We start from the raw sequence: 17,075 nt of genomic DNA, 5'->3' as shown, positions 1-17,075 counted from the left end.
GTATTCTCACTTGCTCACAGTTTGTGAGTTGATCCAAATAAAAAGCACTAACTCTCCTAGCCTGTTTACTCCTTTGTCCTCCCTTCTCTTGCAGGTCAAGAAGACCAAACTTGATCTGCAAGAACTTACCATGATGATCAGCTAGGCTTGGCATGCCACAAGGCTTGTAGTCCTCCTGGTCATCCTCCGACCGATCCAAATTGATGACAACAGAGCCATCGAGATCAACAAAGAGGCGGCAGCGGCAGCAGCAGCAGGGCCTGAGAGGGTGTGGAGATGTTCAGATGAAAGACCAGCAGGTTAGCCTTCATGATGGAAAAGATGCTGAAGTGGGAAAGAATGGTTTTTCTTCAAAAGATGGAGACCAAGGTGATTCGATGGAGAGTTCTTCCATTGGTGGGGAATCATCCTCATCACCTTTGGCCTCTTCCGAAGAGGAGGAGATCAGCAAAGAAGAGGTGGAGAGCAAGGCAGAGAATGGAGCTTTGGGGTGTTTAGATTGCCTAGAGGAGTCCCTTCCTGTCAAGTAAGCCTTCCTTGTGAGTTTGATTAGTTCAATTCATGGTTTTCTTATCAATTTCCACAGGAGAGGATTGTCTTTTTTCTTCTCAGGAAAATCCAAATCATTCACCAGTTTGTCAGATGTGGCCAACATGACTGCAATCGATCTGACAAAATCCGAGAACTCCTTCAACAAGCGAAGAAGAATTCTCATCGCAAACAAAGCGAGGAGAGCTCATCGCTATAATCACATGTCAGAGGAAGCTGGCGAAGATGATGAAGAATCACAAAGCAACAAAGAAAAGAACAACTCCAAGTGTTTCGGATCCAATAGGTCCTTCTCATTATCTAACCTACAACATGCTTAGTTAGAGAAAAAGATCGTCATTCCTGTGCTTGAGATTTGGGTTGGGGTTCTGATTAACATGTGTAATAAGAACAAGTATCCTTTAGGATCCTATTCTGCTTCTTTATCCTTATGCTTCATGAGGAGTACAGTTAGTGACCTACATGGGGGGATTAGATTAGTTCCCCCACCAATAAAAGTTGATGGGTGCCAAATGCATGCCCCCACAACTTGTGTTTTATTTACATGCACAAGTTTCATAATCTTTTTCCTCAAAGATAAAAAATGAGTCTCTGTCAGTTCAAGTTGGATATGGTGCATTTGATCAATGTCTGATATTGGATAGTAGTAAAAATGCCACAAATACAGAAGCTCAATGAGTCTTCATCAAAGTTTGGTTGCAAGTGACATTTTACATTGCTCACTGTAATTGAGTTTTGATTTTATATACAAAGTAAACAGAAGGCACAATTTGCATAATTAATGAAAACTGCAATCCATATCAAGAGTGAAAGCATAAATTTGAAACTTATTCTTGAATTCTATTGAAAGAATTATATTGCAGCTAGTGAGATCAGTGCATGAAACCTCTTACTTGTTGGACGATACTTAAACTAGGAGTGTTCCATCATCGAGACTTGTCCTAACTCATTTTGATGAAATATTTGTGAGCACAATCTGTCAAAAACTATGAACTTGGAGCATTCAAACTTCCAAAGTGCACACAACAGGCTGTGAAGAACAGAAACAGATAGAAAAAAAAATCATCGTGAGACAACAGCATTGGAGAATAATAAAAACCACTTAGATGGTATAATATATCTAGTAAGCCATAGCAAATTAGATTAGATTTGCCGCATTTAACATTCATATTTGGAAGATCGAGTCGGGGAATCCAGTGATGACGCAGGCGTGCACGTATTCGATCATTCGATGACGCCCGACGGCGACTTTGTGATCGCCTTCCTCGGGAGCGAGTTCGGGAAGGACGTGGTGGTCGCCGGAGGATTCTCCTGGCACGGATTCAAGATGGGGAGGATCGTCGCAGAGATGGAGGAGCTGGAGATGGGGAACTGCCAGATCTCGCCAATGAGTTCGAGGAGCATTTGGCGTCTCATTAGTGAATTTCCTTTTTCGACGGGGGGAAATGCAAAACTGCCGGTGTTCCCTGCATCTTGCATTCATTTTTCGAACACGGATTTTTTTTCATTTAAAGTTGCTGTTCGAAATTTTATTACCGTTCGGATATTTAAAAATAAATAAATAAATAGAAAGTCAACATTGCATTTTTGTTTTTATTATTTTCAGCTTGCTTAACATCTGCCAACAATAATTCGTTGGCGCCAAGTGTCAACGTTAATATATTTTTTCGTAATAACATTTCAAACAATTAAATTAACGAGACGTGTATTAATGAATTAAGGTAAGGTATAATATAACTTGTTCTTTGTCAAATTTTCTCAAACTACTGGTAGGAATGAATATATATATTAATTATGTATTTGTCGTGCTGTCTTTTTCAACAATATAATATCAATTATGTTTGATCTATCAAACTTGAGTTCTAATTTCTAAACAAAAAAGAAAATTGAATATCTTATGTTTGATCATCTGTTAGACTAATCCATCAATGTCATCATCTTTAACCACCCTCTACACTATATTATCACAATTAAAAAAAATCCTAAACAACTATTAAGAAATCAAACCGTCAACCCCTTATCAATTATTGTGGAGATTAAGATAATAATATATAAATTAATGTTAAATTTTGAATAATTATTTCTAACTTTGATGTAGAGAATTTACTTTCTTAGAGTGATATGAATTATACTATTATATTATGATATGTTTATTGAGGTACTATCTTTTATTTAAAAAAAGAATACTTTTTTTTTAAATGATAATAAGAGGCACTCTTATTATTTTTTCCTCGTGTTATTTGTCTGCTTGTTATTGATTTGTACGATGCATTGAATTCTATTTATTACGTTATCATTATTCATATTAGTTAAATTTATATTCGAACGGTAAAAGATTAGGTTAAATCATTGAACACGTGTACGACTAGTAATAATTCTACAATTGATACGGAGTCCAAAAATGTAGCCTTTTTTTAATTTACTTTAATAATTCACTGTAAATAAACAAAGAATTATATCGATTATGTTTTGGGGGTCCTACCTGCCCTTCCACTGTCCCAGAGCCACGACAGCGAAAGAGACAGCTGAAAGAGACAGCTGGCCGAGTCACCGTTTTAAGTTCCAACCCCGTTGGGTGTCTCCGCTCTCGCCGTCCTCCGATAGCAAAAGTTCGATCTTTCCATCTTTTTTTACTCCTCTCCTCTCCTCTCCTCTCGTCTTCGCGTCATCAATTCATTCACCAACTTCCGAGGGTTCGGGAGCAGTCGCGCCTGCTCGCTCCTCCCTCCTAGCACCGCTCGTGCAGTCGCGCTTGTGAGCTCTGTCTCTCTCTCCACGGCGGTGCTCTGTGGTTCCTTCCTGTAGGTTTTTTAGGCTTCTCCAGTTTATATCCTCCTTCGGTGTTCCGTAGTAAGCGCCTCGAAAGTTTGATACTTGGAACCAGTCCTGCGCCATTTGTTCTTCGTTTCCTCGGCCTGGACATCGATCCGGACAAAAAAAATACTTGGCGCCTTGCAGTTTTCCCTGTTCTGTTGTTTTTCTTCCCTTTTTTCGTTCGAGGAATTGGGATGTGCCATTTATCGGTTCGGTGAATCTTTGATCTTCCTCACTTGTTCGGCGTTCGATCTGCCATCCTTCTTCCAGTTACGTCTTTGAGCAAAATTCACTATTTTCCTTTTTTTTACTCTTTTTCTTCTGCAGATTTGGCACGAGGAACATTATCTCTTTTGAATTGGCTATATATTTAGTCTCATTTTGTTGTCCCGCTTCCGTATTTACCATAATCAATTTCCCTATCTGCTCTTATCGAGAAGTCAAATCTTGGAGACAGACGAATTCCTTCGAATCTTTGTTTAGTACTTTCTAGGAAAAATAAGTTTGATCTACAACCGCGTAGTTGTGGCACTCAGTTTGCTATTTCAAATTAAGGTGCCATTTCGAGATATAAGGCTATTTGCGAATTGCTCAGTTAGTTGTTTACGGTGCATAAAAGAGATTATTTCTACTTGCCCTCAGTTGCCTGCTCGTGTTCACGGCGTTGTTTCTGATCCCCAAAAAGTTGATTGTAGATGTTGGATTGCATATCCGGGCATTTCGATGTGGCTACTTAGGCTTCGACAGTCAATCGGGATCTCAGTTCTCATTATCGCTGCAATTACCTTAGTGGTTCTTTCTCATTCGTTTATAGGAGGAGGATGGGCTGCTAACCAGAAGCTTGACGTTGCAGTTAGGCCTCTGTTGAAGGGGCCTTCAGATCCTCCAGTTTTTGCATATTGGATATCTGGTACTGGCGGTGATGCTCAGAAGATTTTAAGGCTGTTGAAGGCAGTGTACCATCCGAGGAACCATTATCTTCTTCACCTAGATGCAAGTAGTGATGATCTCGAGAGGAAAGACCTGGCACGCTCTATTGGATCCGAGAGGCTCTTCATATCTTTTGGAAATGTTGATGTTGTTGGGCAACGTTATCCAGTGGATCCAACTGGACCATCAGCAGTTGCTGCAACACTTCATGGAGCAGCAGTTCTGCTCAGGCTTAATGCGGGTTGGGATTGGTTCATCACATTGAGTGCTGTGGATTATCCTCTCTTGACTCAGGATGGTGAGTGCTATGGTTCTCATGAAAATGATTGATCTTGTCATGATTAGGTTTTAATTTCTAATTTCCACTGAATTTTTGAGGCATTTCATGGTATTTCCTGCATTTCAAACACTGAAAGAAAGAATTAGATGATCTTGGAATTACAAAAAGGATATCCCTTTACACAGATCTGAATGGTGGAAAAGATCTATGCAGCTAATAGCTAGGAGCCTAGGACATGCTATTTGTTGTTGTTAATTGCTACTGAACGGAGTTCAAAGATTACAATTATAGTCTGACATGGATACAATAATCAGCTTTAGTTTATTTTCATAGTTGAAAAACTGTAGCATGATCTCTCTAACTACTGTAACTGAATAAATTTTTCTTGTTGCTTGATTTCAGCTAATGAGATTTCTTTACACGTGATTTTGGCTTCAGACTTTCCTATCCTTGTAATGAACAATTAGTTTCTTGCAGGGAAAATATATTCAATTTTTGTATGAATGTGTCTTGATTGTTCAGTTGGCAAATATGGTCAACTTTTGTATGAACATGTCTCGATTGTCTTGAATATGAATGCAGGATTAGACAAGGGGCACTGTGAAGCATGATCTCTCTAACTACTGTAACTGAATAACTTTTTCTTGTTGCTTGATTTCAGATAATGAGATTTCTTTACACGTGATTTGGCTTTACACTTTCCTATCCTTGTAATGAACAATTAGTTTCTTGCAGGGAAAATATATTCAATTTTTGTATGAATGTGTCTTGATCCTTCAGTTGGCAAATATGGTCAACTTTTGTATGAACATGTCTCGATTGTCTTGAATATGAATGCAGGATCAGACAAGGGGCACTGTGATGCTCTAATCTTGCAAATATTTGAGGCTGTAACACATGACTGTGCTTAGTTATAAAAGAACCCTAAAAATTAATCATGACTAAAAATTTCTGGTTAACATGGGAAAACTTCTGGTTTCCAATTATGGACTGGTTTTTTAATGAGGCTTTGTTGTCTTCTACCTGTACAAATATGTTTGTGCATCCAATTTTATACTCGTTTCAGAGTCAGAAAGTTTTTTTTATCTAGCATATAAACTTCAATTCTGAATTCTGATCCTAGGTGTTTTTAGTATGTTCTTTCCTTGTGAGCTTACAACTTTATATTTGTGCAGATCTGCTTTATGTTTTCACTTCTTTGCCCAGGAATTTGAACTTCATTGATCACAAAAGTGATCTAGGTTGGAAAGAGTAAGCCTATTTCAATGACAGAATATATTCATATTTTTGCATCCTGAATTTTTTCAAGTGTTTATTCTTTCTGATGATAGGCATGAGACGTTTAACAAAATTGTTGTTGACCCGAATCTTTATATGGAGAAGAAAACACAACTCTTAATCACTTCAGGAGTTCGCAAGACACCAAATTCCTTCAAGCTATTCACAGGTGCATCAATTTGCATAGTCTAAACAACCATATTGTGCTAGTTTCTGTGTATAGTTTGTCTGTTGTGATGTTTGATGTCTTTGATATTGCATTTTGTATTTCTTAGTATAGTTTTATAGCATTCTTGTCGAGTTTAAAGCCCAAATTGTATGCAGATATGTTATAAAGGTACTTGTAAGGAAAAGTCATGTTATTGTGTTTATTACTTATCCTTTAGATATCATAAACAGGTTCTCCATGGGTGATTCTTAGCAGACCTTTTGTGGAATATTGTGTGCATGGCTCAGACAACCTCCCTCGGAAATTACTCATGTACTTTGCAAATGTAGCTCACTCTACGGAAGCCTACTTCCAAACTGTGATATGCAACTCTCCTGAATTTCAAAACACAACAGTCAATAATGATCTAAGGTACTTTGTTTGGGATGATCCACCGGGGTTGGAGCCTATCTTTCTCAACGGAACACATCTGAAGGGCATGATGAAGAGCAGAGCAGCTTTTGCTAGGAAGTTCATGGAAGGCCATCCTGTTCTAAAGAAGATGGACAAGAAGATGTTAATGTACAAATCAAGACAGCGGTGCTTTGAAAAACCTGGAAATAGAGCAGTGAAGAATTGGGAAGGTGATCCCTGTTTTAGCTGGGAGAATGTGAACATTATTAAGCCCAGTAACTCGGCAATGAGGTTAAAAAGTTTGGTGACGGAGCTTGTTTCCTCAGATAAGTTGTACTCGAACCAATGTAAATTCTGATGTGGTGATCTATCTGTTATTTGTAAGTCCAGCAAATTTCTCATCTCACCAAAAGTTGATGCTGAAATCATTCATTGGCTTTAGCAACAGCTGAAATCCTTATAGGAGCTAGCTTCAAATTCCAGGCAACAATTGAAACAATAAATGGTTCATCCCTTCCAGCTTTTCGTTTACCCATCACGCATGTCGATTCATGATTTAAATGTGATTAAAGTCTAGATTTTAGCTGCAAGAATCCTATGAAAGACTGAAGTTACTTTATTCTTTGCTGCAGCTAAAGATCATCAGTCTCTTATACGTAGTCATCTCCTATATCTTTGAAGAAACCAAGGTGACTCATTATTCTCCTTTACTGCTTTTTTAGTCACCAGCTCAATAATGGTAGATTTGTTCAGCAAAATCTAGATTGATAATGCACATGCCCTTTTGTAGTTGTTGCCAGTGTTTCTTATGTGTTCTCTTCCTTGTTTAACATGCTAATTTACCTCGCTGTTAGTTTTAGATGTGTAATAACAATACAATCTATAGCAACAGATGGAAAGCAATTAAACTAATATTGAAGGACACAGAAGAAAGATTGTAAATGAATTGAGCATGGAAACTTAGTTAACTAAAAATCTTACTTACCTCAAATAAGAAATATTAATATATTTATAATTTAATTTAAACATTGATCTAATCAATAATATATTTTATTTTAAATATATTATAAACATTATGAAAAGTGTAAAATTTATAAGATAAGCATTTTTATTTTTAAATTTAAAATTTAAAAAATTAAGACTATAGTTAAGTTTTATATAAATAAATTTATTTATAGATTATTTATGAGTCGTATTTATGAATATTAATTTAGTTTATCTCTATTTAAATTTCTTTATTTACTTTAGTGTTTAATTATCGAATGAGCACTCAATTTATGAATTTATTGTTCATTTACAGCGGTGCTTACAAGTGCAAGAGGACATTGATACACTCTTTAGGTTGACGTAGACTTTTGAACCTTCATGTTCCACTAAAGCTAAATTTAGAACAGAGTGATGCATTTGGATTAGCGTGCATTATTGGCATAATACCGATGCCATTAATTTGCTGTAAAGTTAACCAACCAAAGATATGATGTGAGAGATACATTATCATGAGTTCATGACTTTACTAATTGCAAGGAAAAAACTATATATATAGAAGTAATTACTGTCAACATTGGCTTCATAAATACGCAAAATAAAAGCAAATTAATGTTTGATGTAATTGAAAATTAGATTGAATTGAAGGACGGTCGTGTTATTCTGAATATAATACAATTTAATCCAGTATATCAGGAAAAAAAACCCTTGTAAATATAAATATTACATATAATTAGTTTTGATTATTCGTAGAAAAAAATATGTTTGTAATATAATTCGGTGAGATGAGTAAGTATGAGAAGCACCTAACAAAGCTTAGAAAATAATTAACGTGATTACAAGGAGTTGGGACAGTGCAGAAACCAACATATTGCATGAGACGATCTCCTGTAATTTTTTACTTCTTTGTTGCAATAAACAAATAGCAAAACCAATCCTGGAAGTTTGGAACATATATTATTAATAGGATAGCCACAACAAAAACCATACACATAATTGCACCGATCTCGACGATCACCATTAGAGAGAGAAGAAAGGTCTGCAGCGGTCCAATGATAGGGATTTTTGTCGCTTCCCTTCTTGCTTTGTTTCTTTCTAAATCACGTTCTTGAGTTGAGTTAATGGAGTCCCTCCGGCCTTCACCACTTCCTCTTTCTCTTTTCTCATGTCTCTGCCATGTCTCTGCTGCTGCTGCTGTGTTTTTTCCTTTAAGTTTCATGATTTGAGCTTTTTTTTCTCTCTCTCTCCCTTTGATCCTCTTTTATTTAACGGTTAATTTGGGATGGATTCTGAAGCAAAGGCGTAACCTTTGGGTTTATCTGCAATCAAGTCTGGATTATCCCCTGTTTTCTATTCTTCTGTGACGTTTAAGTTTAAGGATTTTAACTTTTTTTTCGGAAATTTTGCCTGATCGACGTCGGCTTCCTCCAAAAAGATTGGATTTTGCTGCAGCATAATTGTTCGGGAGTTTAATTTCACTCTGCCATGACGCCGTGCCTCCGCAGTGGCAGTGGCGGTGGCGGCCGCAGCTGCGGCTTTGACATCGTCAAGTCGTCGTCTACGTCGTGGAGTCGCTCCTTGGAATCTTCGTCGTCCTCCTCCCCTTCTTCCGCCATCTCTGAGTCGAGCAATTCGCCGTCGCTCGCAATATCCATCAAGAGGGCGAGGACTCCTCGGAAGCGGCCCAACCAGACCTACAACGAGGCCACCGCCATCCTCTCCGCCACGTACCCGGTCGTCTTCTCCGCCTGCAAGACCGCAAGGCCTTCCGTTTCCATCCCCACTAATCCATTCCACCCCTTCCCGGAACCCCCCGACCTCCTCCCTCTGCCGATTCTCAACGACGCCGCATTCCTGATCCCAAACCCCAATCCACCGTACCCTGCCGCTGCAACCCACTTTCATCTCAAGAGCAAGACTTACGCCACTGTTTCCAAGGAATCCGCCGAGAGCCCGGCCAGCGAAGTGTCTTGGGAGCCGAATTCGCCGGCGCACCCCATCGGGGAGGACTTCGATGCAGAGTCCATTCTCGAAGCGGAGGTAAAACAGGGCATCGATAGCATCATTGGGACCCTCGCCTTCAACACTCCAATCACCGACGCCGTCGATTCCCTGCTCCGTGGCTTCGTTGAGCGCAGAATACCCAGCAGTTTCGAGCCTGACTTCGGATCCCAATGGGCGCTGAGGAAGAGGGACGAAGACGAGTGGTGGAGCTCGAAGGTGGTGCCGGTGTCAGACATAACACCAAATTACAAGCCTTCGTCTCCGGCCACGGTAGCGTCGCAGAAAAAAAACAAGAAGGCGGAGAAGAAGGAAATCGTGATAATGGCGTCAGAACAGGGGAAGTGGAAGCCTGCTCTAGGGCTCAAGCTGAACCATGAAGAAGTCCTCAGGCATTGGACCGATCGCGGTTCGGTCTTCTCCGACCGGCCCGGCTCGTCAAACTCGTTGGTGGATGCTACGGTGAGTATAAATAGATAGAAGTTATTATTAAAAATTGATCTCATTATAAAAATATTAAAATAGTACTCTATTATATTTTTCACTCAAAAAAATTTCATGACCAAAATAATTATAATAGTCAATTTTAATCAAATTGCTATATATAAAACAGTTATCATCTAGGATAGTAATAGTTTAATTTTAATTAAATTAAAATTAGTTTATTAAATTTAAATAATTTTAATCAAATAATATTTTACTATATTATTTTATATATAATAATCTTAATAAAATTAGATAAAAAAGTAAAATAGAATTTTTTTTTAACATGAGATAAAATAGTAAAAATAAGGGGTATTTTAACATTTTTGCTCTTATTTTTATTATTATTGAATGGGATTTGATATAACTAGGAGTTTGTAGGCGTACGGCATCTGTCTTCCACCCGATCCTGCTGTGGGAAGCGACGCCGGAGAGGTCAGCGTTCAGCGTTGCAAAGAGAAGAGGGGCAGCCACGTGTTCTCTAAAACCCAACGAAGAAAGCCAACCCGGACGAAGGCAAGTATCGTTATTTTCGTCTCCAATTCAGGTTTACAATATCAATAAATTTTACTATTTATTTTTCTTCATAATATTATAAATCATTTAATATTATAGGAATTTTTAAATCATCTCACATTTTAAACAATAATTACTTGTGCCATCATTTAAAGCCAAAAATATATTTTTTGATATTTAAAATCTAAAATATTTAATTAACAATCTCTCAAATTTAAAAATGAGATAAAATTTTTTATTATTTCAAAACTTGTGCCATTTTTCGAAGGGTAAGTTATGAAAAATAAAATAAAATGTATTTTTTATTAAAACAAAATTTATTGATTTAATTTTTTTTCTCTCATCATGTGTTAGAGTTTTCACACTTCCATTATTTTTTTTCCACAGGCAAACCTTGACAAGGGGCCATCTCTTCTCAATAAAACACCAGAAGCAAAGGGATGAATTAGTTTCAAACTTTGAAACTAATTTAAAGTTTCTTTTACATAAACATTTCCTTTGCTTTCAATGTCCAGTGGATCTGATTCAATCTAATTTTGCTTGTTATTTTCTTCACTAATTAGCAAAAAAATTATATAATTATAAAATAATTTGCTCATGTAAATTGTGCTTTTCGAGTTAAAAAACTTCAACTCTCTTGCATTTATTTATTCACGATACATATTATACGATATTTTCCATACAATTTAGTAATTTATATGCTAAAGAATACAAAAATAGATTTTTGATACATTGTCAGAAACAAAATTTCACTCTGATAATTTCAAGCTCAAAATTATATTTCAAATCGAAACTTTAAAACGATCGAGGCTAACAGAAATATGAAGTTTAATCACAGGCTGTCGATTCGGCCCGATGAAAGCTTTCCTTTAATGTCGTTCTGGGCCGGGCCAATCAAGATGAAAGCCGAGCAATAACTCTTCCGGACGCTTCGGTTTCCTCTCTCTTTATCGATTCCGAGATCTGTCCTAGGAGTCGCTGTGCTCCCGCCATCGTTAAATCCCAGGTCGATCTCGTGCTCGCCTGCCAGACGGAGCTCCCTTGCTCGGGCTCGGCTCGTTTTCTTCTCTTATTTTACTGCATCTGGTGATCAGGTAGATTGGATTGTTTTTTTTACCCTCTCTCATGTAACTATGCGCTGTGGATGCCTTTCTCTTTTTGTTTTCTTTCGATTTTGATAATTTGTGATTTGTTAGAAGATTTAGACCTTCAGAGCTTGCTTAAAGGTAGTGTCTTTTTTGCTTCTTTGTGAGTGTTTCACTGGATCTATTTGCTACTGGTGGGCGAGGGTTTCTCTTGTGTTAGCACTGTATCAACTGTGCGAGTTGTCCTTCTGTTAGGAGTTCCTCTTTTTTATGGATACTCTTATCTTTGTTAGTATGGTAGGGTATGCGGATAAGTTGTCATGTTAAGACATATTATAATTTATAGGTGAAATTTTAGGGTTTTGGTGAATTTAATCATTGTGTGTCGGTGGTTCTTCTCTTTTCTCGTGGATATTTTTTTTTTTAGCAAGAGAGAGTATGCAGATAAGTTGTCATATGGCGATGTTGCTGATACTTGATGAAAATTTTGGTTCTCGGCCCATGTTGCTTACCCGAGTTGTTGGAGATACATGGCTTGTAGTTATTGCGACTAAATTTTTTATTCTTCAGATTTGAGTTTGATTAAATATGAAGCTATGGATTATACTTTCGATGGTTGTTTCCAAAAAATAATATTTTTTTGTATATGAATTAGATAAAACAGGCCATATGCGATTATGTGTGTTGTATAAGGTACAATTTAATGATTTTATTTATCTTTATAGAGCACTCTTGCTGAGGTAGCTTTCTGCACTAAATTCACTTTGGCTCTAGATATATATAAGTGGATTGTAGTGCACTTCAGGGTTTTAGTCTTTTCTTACAGCTTTAGTTTTCATTATAAACTGTGTCTATTTGGTCTTTCATTTTATTTATAGTTTATAACACACAAAAATAATCCACAAATACTATTTTATTTTCCTTGGCTTTGACTACGTTTCATCCATATTCTTTTTTTCCTGACAATATATATTCTCTTGATTTGTTTTCTGGAATATGTATTATGGCCAGTCCAAACGAGAGAATAGACTGATTAAAATTTTCAGTCCACTTTAATGTGTTAAGCCCAAGTTAACAGTAGTTTAACCATCTTGGCTTGTGAACCTTTTTTGCTGTTGGCAATCTCTCTCACTTAAGGTTTCAAGCTCTTGTCAATTCTTGTAGTCTAACTCATAACTCATCCCTCATGTCAATTCAGTCTAACTCATAACAAGCAACATGTGAGGCTTAATGGCGGTCTCATCATCACATAGGAAATCCTTTCCAAACATATTATAAAAACACATAGATCCACCTTGATTCCAAATGTCACAATCAAGCCAATAGGAATACCTATTAATTTTTTAGTTCCAGTCACCAATATTAAATATTTAAGCCCAAATTGATAGTGGTTTACTTGTCTAGAATCTAAATCTACAATATGTATGTAAAACCACTAAGTCTGCTAAGGATGCTACTGACTAGCAATGCATACTGATGTTATAGAGCAGTTAGACAAATGAATCCTCAATGGCAACACATGTGTGGGTTTGGTTGACATAAGAAAACGCTCAATACGATCATGATTGAAAAAGATAAAACATGGATCATTCCCTTCATCTTTGTATAGTATTCATATATATTGAACTATAGTTAATATAAAAATATATATTAGTTTGTCTGATATATATTTTCTCACAGATTTAAGGTTGGTGATAGCCTTTTGTATATTTTCTTTGAACTTGTCAAAAATTCTCTGCTCGAGTGTATTGGTTTTTTGTTTCTTATATTCCAAATATTTGGTAAATCAAGGGTTAGCGTTTTCCATTCTTTTACTTTGTGGTTTAATTTTTTAAAATCAAATTTCTCTGCAGACAATGGCTGGATTGGCACCTGAAGGATCACAGTTTGATGCTCGTCAATATGATGCAAAAATGAGTGAACTGTAATACATCTTACATTTTGTTGGTTATTATATCACTTATGGTTCATTTGGTTTGTGGAATAGAAAAGACAAGGAATGGTATCGCGATTCGAAGGGAATAGAATTGATAAGGAATATATAAGGAAACAAGTATTACTTTGTTTTAATATAATAAGGAATAATTTGCAGAATGGCCCATCCAGACTTGCCCTTTCCATCTACCTGGACAGTTCTGCCGGCAGTTCATAGGGAATGAATAGTTATTCTTATGAACAAAATGCGCTTTTACATAGTGAAAAACGTTTCAAATTCAATGTTTGATTTTCTAGGAAAAGATACTCAACTTGTCTGTCTTTGTTTGGCAATAGCAACATAACTGTCTTGTTTTTTTTTTAAAAAAAATTCTGTGGTCGATACAGGCTAAATGCTGATGGGCAGGATTTCTTCACATCATATGATGAGGTTTATGAAAGCTTCGATGATATGGGACTTCAGGAGAATCTTCTTAGAGGCATTTATGCCTACGGTAAGCTAATATAAAAGCACTTTTGAATTATTCACTTATTTTGCAGAAGTTTAATGATGCAAATAACTTTAGGTTGGACATTTATCAATTCTATTTATAGGTTTTGAAAAGCCCTCTGCAATTCAGCAAAGAGGAATTGTCCCCTTTTGCAAGGGATTGGATGTTATCCAGCAAGCACAATCAGGGACAGGGAAAACTGCAACCTTCTGTTCTGGAATTTTACAGCAGCTTGACTATGGCCTGGTTCAATGCCAAGCCTTGGTTCTTGCTCCAACTAGGGAACTGGCTCAACAAATTGAAAAGGTCATGCGAGCACTTGGTGATTATCTAGGTGTCAAAGTTCATGCTTGTGTTGGAGGAACAAGTGTCCGTGAGGATCAGCGTATTCTCTCAAGTGGGGTCCATGTTGTGGTTGGTACTCCAGGTCGTGTCTTTGATATGTTGAGGCGGCAGTCTCTTCGCCCTGATTATATCAAAATGTTCGTCTTGGATGAGGCTGATGAAATGCTTTCACGGGGCTTCAAGGATCAGGTCTCCTTGCTATTTTTTTTCTGTATGCATTTCGCCTTCCCATGAATGTTTCATTGCATGGATATTTCAAAATTGAATTATTGTGATTATGTCATGAAGATATTCTTGTTTTTTTATCACACTTAAAATGCAACCTTAATAGTCAATAAGAGTACACTGACTAGACTTAGCTATCAATTTTTTTTGCATCATCTACATGTTGCCAGCTGGCAACTTTGTTGTGGAAAGATGTCTGTTGGCGTTGGGATCACTAAAATTTAATGCTATTGAGATGATTCGTGTATTGTGACTGTCTTTCACTGTTAAAAAATGCAAAATGTTGTAACGATGAGGAATGTACTGGCCATTATTAAACAAGTGCTGATTTTTTCACTTCCTATGTCTTACATATAGGAGGCTAAAGTAGAATATTTATGTTGCTCATTAGCCTACATATATATATTACCTGATATCTTATTAGTGAGTGGGCTTCTTCTAAGATTATCTTGTTACTATACATTCGAATGAATTCTAATAACCTTTTGTTTTCAGGGTTTGCAATCCATCTTGCTTTTCGGTATAAACATAAAACTAGGATAATTGTTGTTTTTACTAGTCACTTTTGGTTCTTTGGTGTTTTATTAATTTGTTGTCTATACTTGACAGTAGAATATTCAATTATTTTGCTATACGATGTAGAAACATTAAATTAAATGTTTATTTATTTATTTGTTTGCTACAAGTTGATGATATGCATTTTCATTTTCTGTTCAGATATACGATATCTTCCAGCTACTTCCTTCTAAAATCCAGGTTGGGGTCTTTTCTGCCACAATGCCACCTGAGGCCCTGGAAATTACCAGGAAGTTCATGAATCAACCTGTTAGAATTCTCGTGAAGCGGGATGAGCTTACACTGGAGGGTATTAAGCAGTTCTATGTGAATGTTGAGAAGGAGGATTGGAAACTTGATACCCTTTGTGACCTTTATGAGACATTGGCCATCACTCAGAGTGTCATCTTTGTTAATACTCGACGGAAGGTGGACTGGCTGACCGACAAGATGAGGAGCAGGGATCATACTGTCTCAGCCACTCACGGCGACATGGACCAAAACACAAGGGACATTATCATGCGTGAATTCCGTTCCGGTTCATCTAGAGTGCTCATCACAACCGACCTTCTTGCCCGTGGTATTGATGTCCAGCAAGTCTCACTGGTCATAAACTACGACCTACCGACTCAGCCAGAGAACTATCTCCACAGAATTGGGCGAAGTGGACGGTTTGGAAGAAAGGGTGTTGCCATAAACTTTGTTACCCTTGACGATGAGAGGATGCTGTTTGATATCCAGAAGTTCTATAACGTGGTGATCGAGGAGCTGCCTTCCAATGTTGCTGATCTGATCTGATCTAATGAAATTACCCTTCTATGAGAGGATGTTGTTTGACATGCCGAAGTTCTATAACGTGGTGATCAAGGAACTGCCTTTAAACGTTGCTGATCTGATCTGCTGCCTGTGATATTTATGCGCTTGTATGTGTGTTTCCCTTCAAATCTTTGTTAAGTTTTTTCTTTTTTTTTCCCCCTTTTCTCAGTGGTAAGAGTTTTTGTTGTAATTTGGAATAACTCAATGGTATGCAACCTTGCAAAGTTTTGTTTTCTTGTTATGCTATATTGACTCAGGTGTATGCTATACTTTTGACATAATATTTGATTTTGGGTTGAATAATGAAATACGATGGCTCATCATTTTTTAAAAAATATATATTAGATATGAATTAAACATTTGTCCAGATTATTCAAATGGTAAACAATTTTAAACACCAACCTAGATAGGAAGCTTAAATTTGTATGGTGCAATTAGAGGGGAATTTTTTTTTATGCAAGCTTAAACAATAGCCTAAAAGATCCAATTAAATAACACAAACATCTCTGATGTGATGCAATATATATTTGTGAAATGATTCCTGTGACTTTAAACAAAAGACTAAAAATACTAAAATTCTTAGATTTGATGTAAGAAGAATATAATAAATCATGTGGCTTTAAATAATAAAAAGCTCAATGGAATTAATTAAATTATTCTATTGCGTTTCAACTAAAAAAATCATAAAAATTTTCATGTGACCTTAAATAATAATAATATTATCAATCTTCATATAATATATAATTTAGAACGTGGATCGGAAAAAAAGACATGCAAGTAAAGAAATATTGTGAAACAACTACATATTATTATTATTGGATAAGAAAGAAAATAAAATCTTAGATTTTATTTTAAAAAATTCTTATGAAAATGATCGTATATTCCATCGCCTTATCAAAGATCTAATATTAATTTTGGAAAGATTGATCCAGTTCAGCCATACCTCAATGATTTAGTGAGAAAGTGGTTTAAGAGGATGTTAACCATAAATATTTTTTTCTAATGACCTTTAGAAATATTAATTATTTATTTTGATTTGTGTTGCCAACGTATTAGAGCATAATTTAAGATGGGATTTGATTCCACTTGTTAGAGATAATGTTGTGTACTTCAACCAATTGTTAATTAGGGATATGGAGGATCCACTTCGCCTTGAAATGCCATTCCTTGTGACAAAAACCAAAAAAAAAAAAGAACAAAAAGGAATAATTGTCCAATTGGTTAGG

General features: G+C 36.5%; 4 protein-coding genes across 6 annotated transcripts; all 4 read left to right on the top strand.

Annotated features, from left to right (window-relative positions):
* The first annotated feature begins 51 nt into the window (after positions 1–51).
* Positions 52–869, top strand: LOC141825340 (uncharacterized). Its single transcript, XM_074712727.1, has 2 exons — positions 52–526; positions 587–869. The coding sequence occupies exons 1-2, from the start codon at positions 204–206 to the stop codon at positions 867–869; spliced, it is 606 nt and encodes a 201-aa protein (XP_074568828.1). The 5' UTR covers positions 52–203.
* A 2,991-nt stretch (positions 870–3,860) lies between these two features.
* Positions 3,861–7,810, top strand: LOC141826579 (beta-glucuronosyltransferase GlcAT14A-like). Of its 3 annotated transcripts, XR_012601659.1 has the most exons (6): positions 3,988–4,591; positions 5,749–5,824; positions 5,905–6,020; positions 6,251–6,918; positions 7,046–7,102; positions 7,714–7,807. XR_012601659.1 is itself a non-coding variant. In XM_074714766.1 (4 exons), exons 1-4 carry the CDS (start codon positions 4,087–4,089, stop codon positions 6,769–6,771), a joined length of 1,218 nt encoding a protein of 405 aa, XP_074570867.1. In that variant the 5' UTR covers positions 3,861–4,086; the 3' UTR covers positions 6,772–7,127. The 3 variants fall into 3 exon arrangements, 1 of the variants encoding a protein (XP_074570867.1); XR_012601655.1 differs by having other exon boundaries at positions 6,251–7,102; positions 7,714–7,810; XM_074714766.1 differs by lacking the exon at positions 7,714–7,807 and having other exon boundaries at positions 3,861–4,591; positions 6,251–7,127.
* A 736-nt stretch (positions 7,811–8,546) lies between these two features.
* LOC141812790 (protein CHLOROPLAST IMPORT APPARATUS 2-like) lies at positions 8,547–10,907 on the top strand. The gene is made up of 3 exons (XM_074700780.1): positions 8,547–9,860; positions 10,263–10,397; positions 10,785–10,907. Exons 1-3 carry the CDS (start codon positions 8,883–8,885, stop codon positions 10,839–10,841), a joined length of 1,170 nt encoding a protein of 389 aa, XP_074556881.1. The 5' UTR covers positions 8,547–8,882; the 3' UTR covers positions 10,842–10,907.
* A 452-nt stretch (positions 10,908–11,359) lies between these two features.
* Positions 11,360–16,090, top strand: LOC141832401 (eukaryotic initiation factor 4A-8-like). The gene is made up of 5 exons (XM_074719910.1): positions 11,360–11,491; positions 13,336–13,406; positions 13,805–13,911; positions 14,012–14,442; positions 15,196–16,090. The coding sequence occupies exons 2-5, from the start codon at positions 13,339–13,341 to the stop codon at positions 15,829–15,831; spliced, it is 1,242 nt and encodes a 413-aa protein (XP_074576011.1). The 5' UTR covers positions 11,360–11,491; positions 13,336–13,338; the 3' UTR covers positions 15,832–16,090.
* The last annotated feature ends 985 nt before the right edge of the window (positions 16,091–17,075 follow it).

The sequence above is a fragment of the Curcuma longa genome, chromosome 1 (genome assembly GCF_044706935.1).
Source record: "Curcuma longa cultivar G26 ecotype Majalengka, Jawa Barat chromosome 1, ITB_CL_G26_1.1, whole genome shotgun sequence".
NCBI classification, from domain to species: domain Eukaryota; kingdom Viridiplantae; phylum Streptophyta; class Magnoliopsida; order Zingiberales; family Zingiberaceae; genus Curcuma; species Curcuma longa.
This window is presented reverse-complemented; position numbering and strand designations above follow the sequence as displayed.

Coding starts and splice junctions, on each gene's coding strand:
- LOC141812790 (XM_074700780.1), top strand. CDS start 8,883: ATGACGCCGTGCCTCCGCAGTGGCAGTGGCGGTGGCGGCCGCAGCTGC. Junction 9,861..10,262: donor ACTCGTTGGTGGATGCTACG/GTGAGTATAAAT, acceptor AGGAGTTTGTAG/GCGTACGGCATCTGTCTTCC. Junction 10,398..10,784: donor GAAAGCCAACCCGGACGAAG/GCAAGTATCGTT, acceptor TTTTTTCCACAG/GCAAACCTTGACAAGGGGCC.
- LOC141826579 (XM_074714766.1), top strand. CDS start 4,087: ATGTGGCTACTTAGGCTTCGACAGTCAATCGGGATCTCAGTTCTCATT. Junction 5,825..5,904: donor AGTGATCTAGGTTGGAAAGA/GTAAGCCTATTT, acceptor TTCTGATGATAG/GCATGAGACGTTTAACAAAA. Junction 6,021..6,250: donor TTCCTTCAAGCTATTCACAG/GTGCATCAATTT, acceptor TATCATAAACAG/GTTCTCCATGGGTGATTCTT.
- LOC141825340 (XM_074712727.1), top strand. CDS start 204: ATGACAACAGAGCCATCGAGATCAACAAAGAGGCGGCAGCGGCAGCAG. Junction 527..586: donor GAGGAGTCCCTTCCTGTCAA/GTAAGCCTTCCT, acceptor CAATTTCCACAG/GAGAGGATTGTCTTTTTTCT.
- LOC141832401 (XM_074719910.1), top strand. CDS start 13,339: ATGGCTGGATTGGCACCTGAAGGATCACAGTTTGATGCTCGTCAATAT. Junction 13,407..13,804: donor GATGCAAAAATGAGTGAACT/GTAATACATCTT, acceptor TGGTCGATACAG/GCTAAATGCTGATGGGCAGG. Junction 13,912..14,011: donor TAGAGGCATTTATGCCTACG/GTAAGCTAATAT, acceptor TTCTATTTATAG/GTTTTGAAAAGCCCTCTGCA.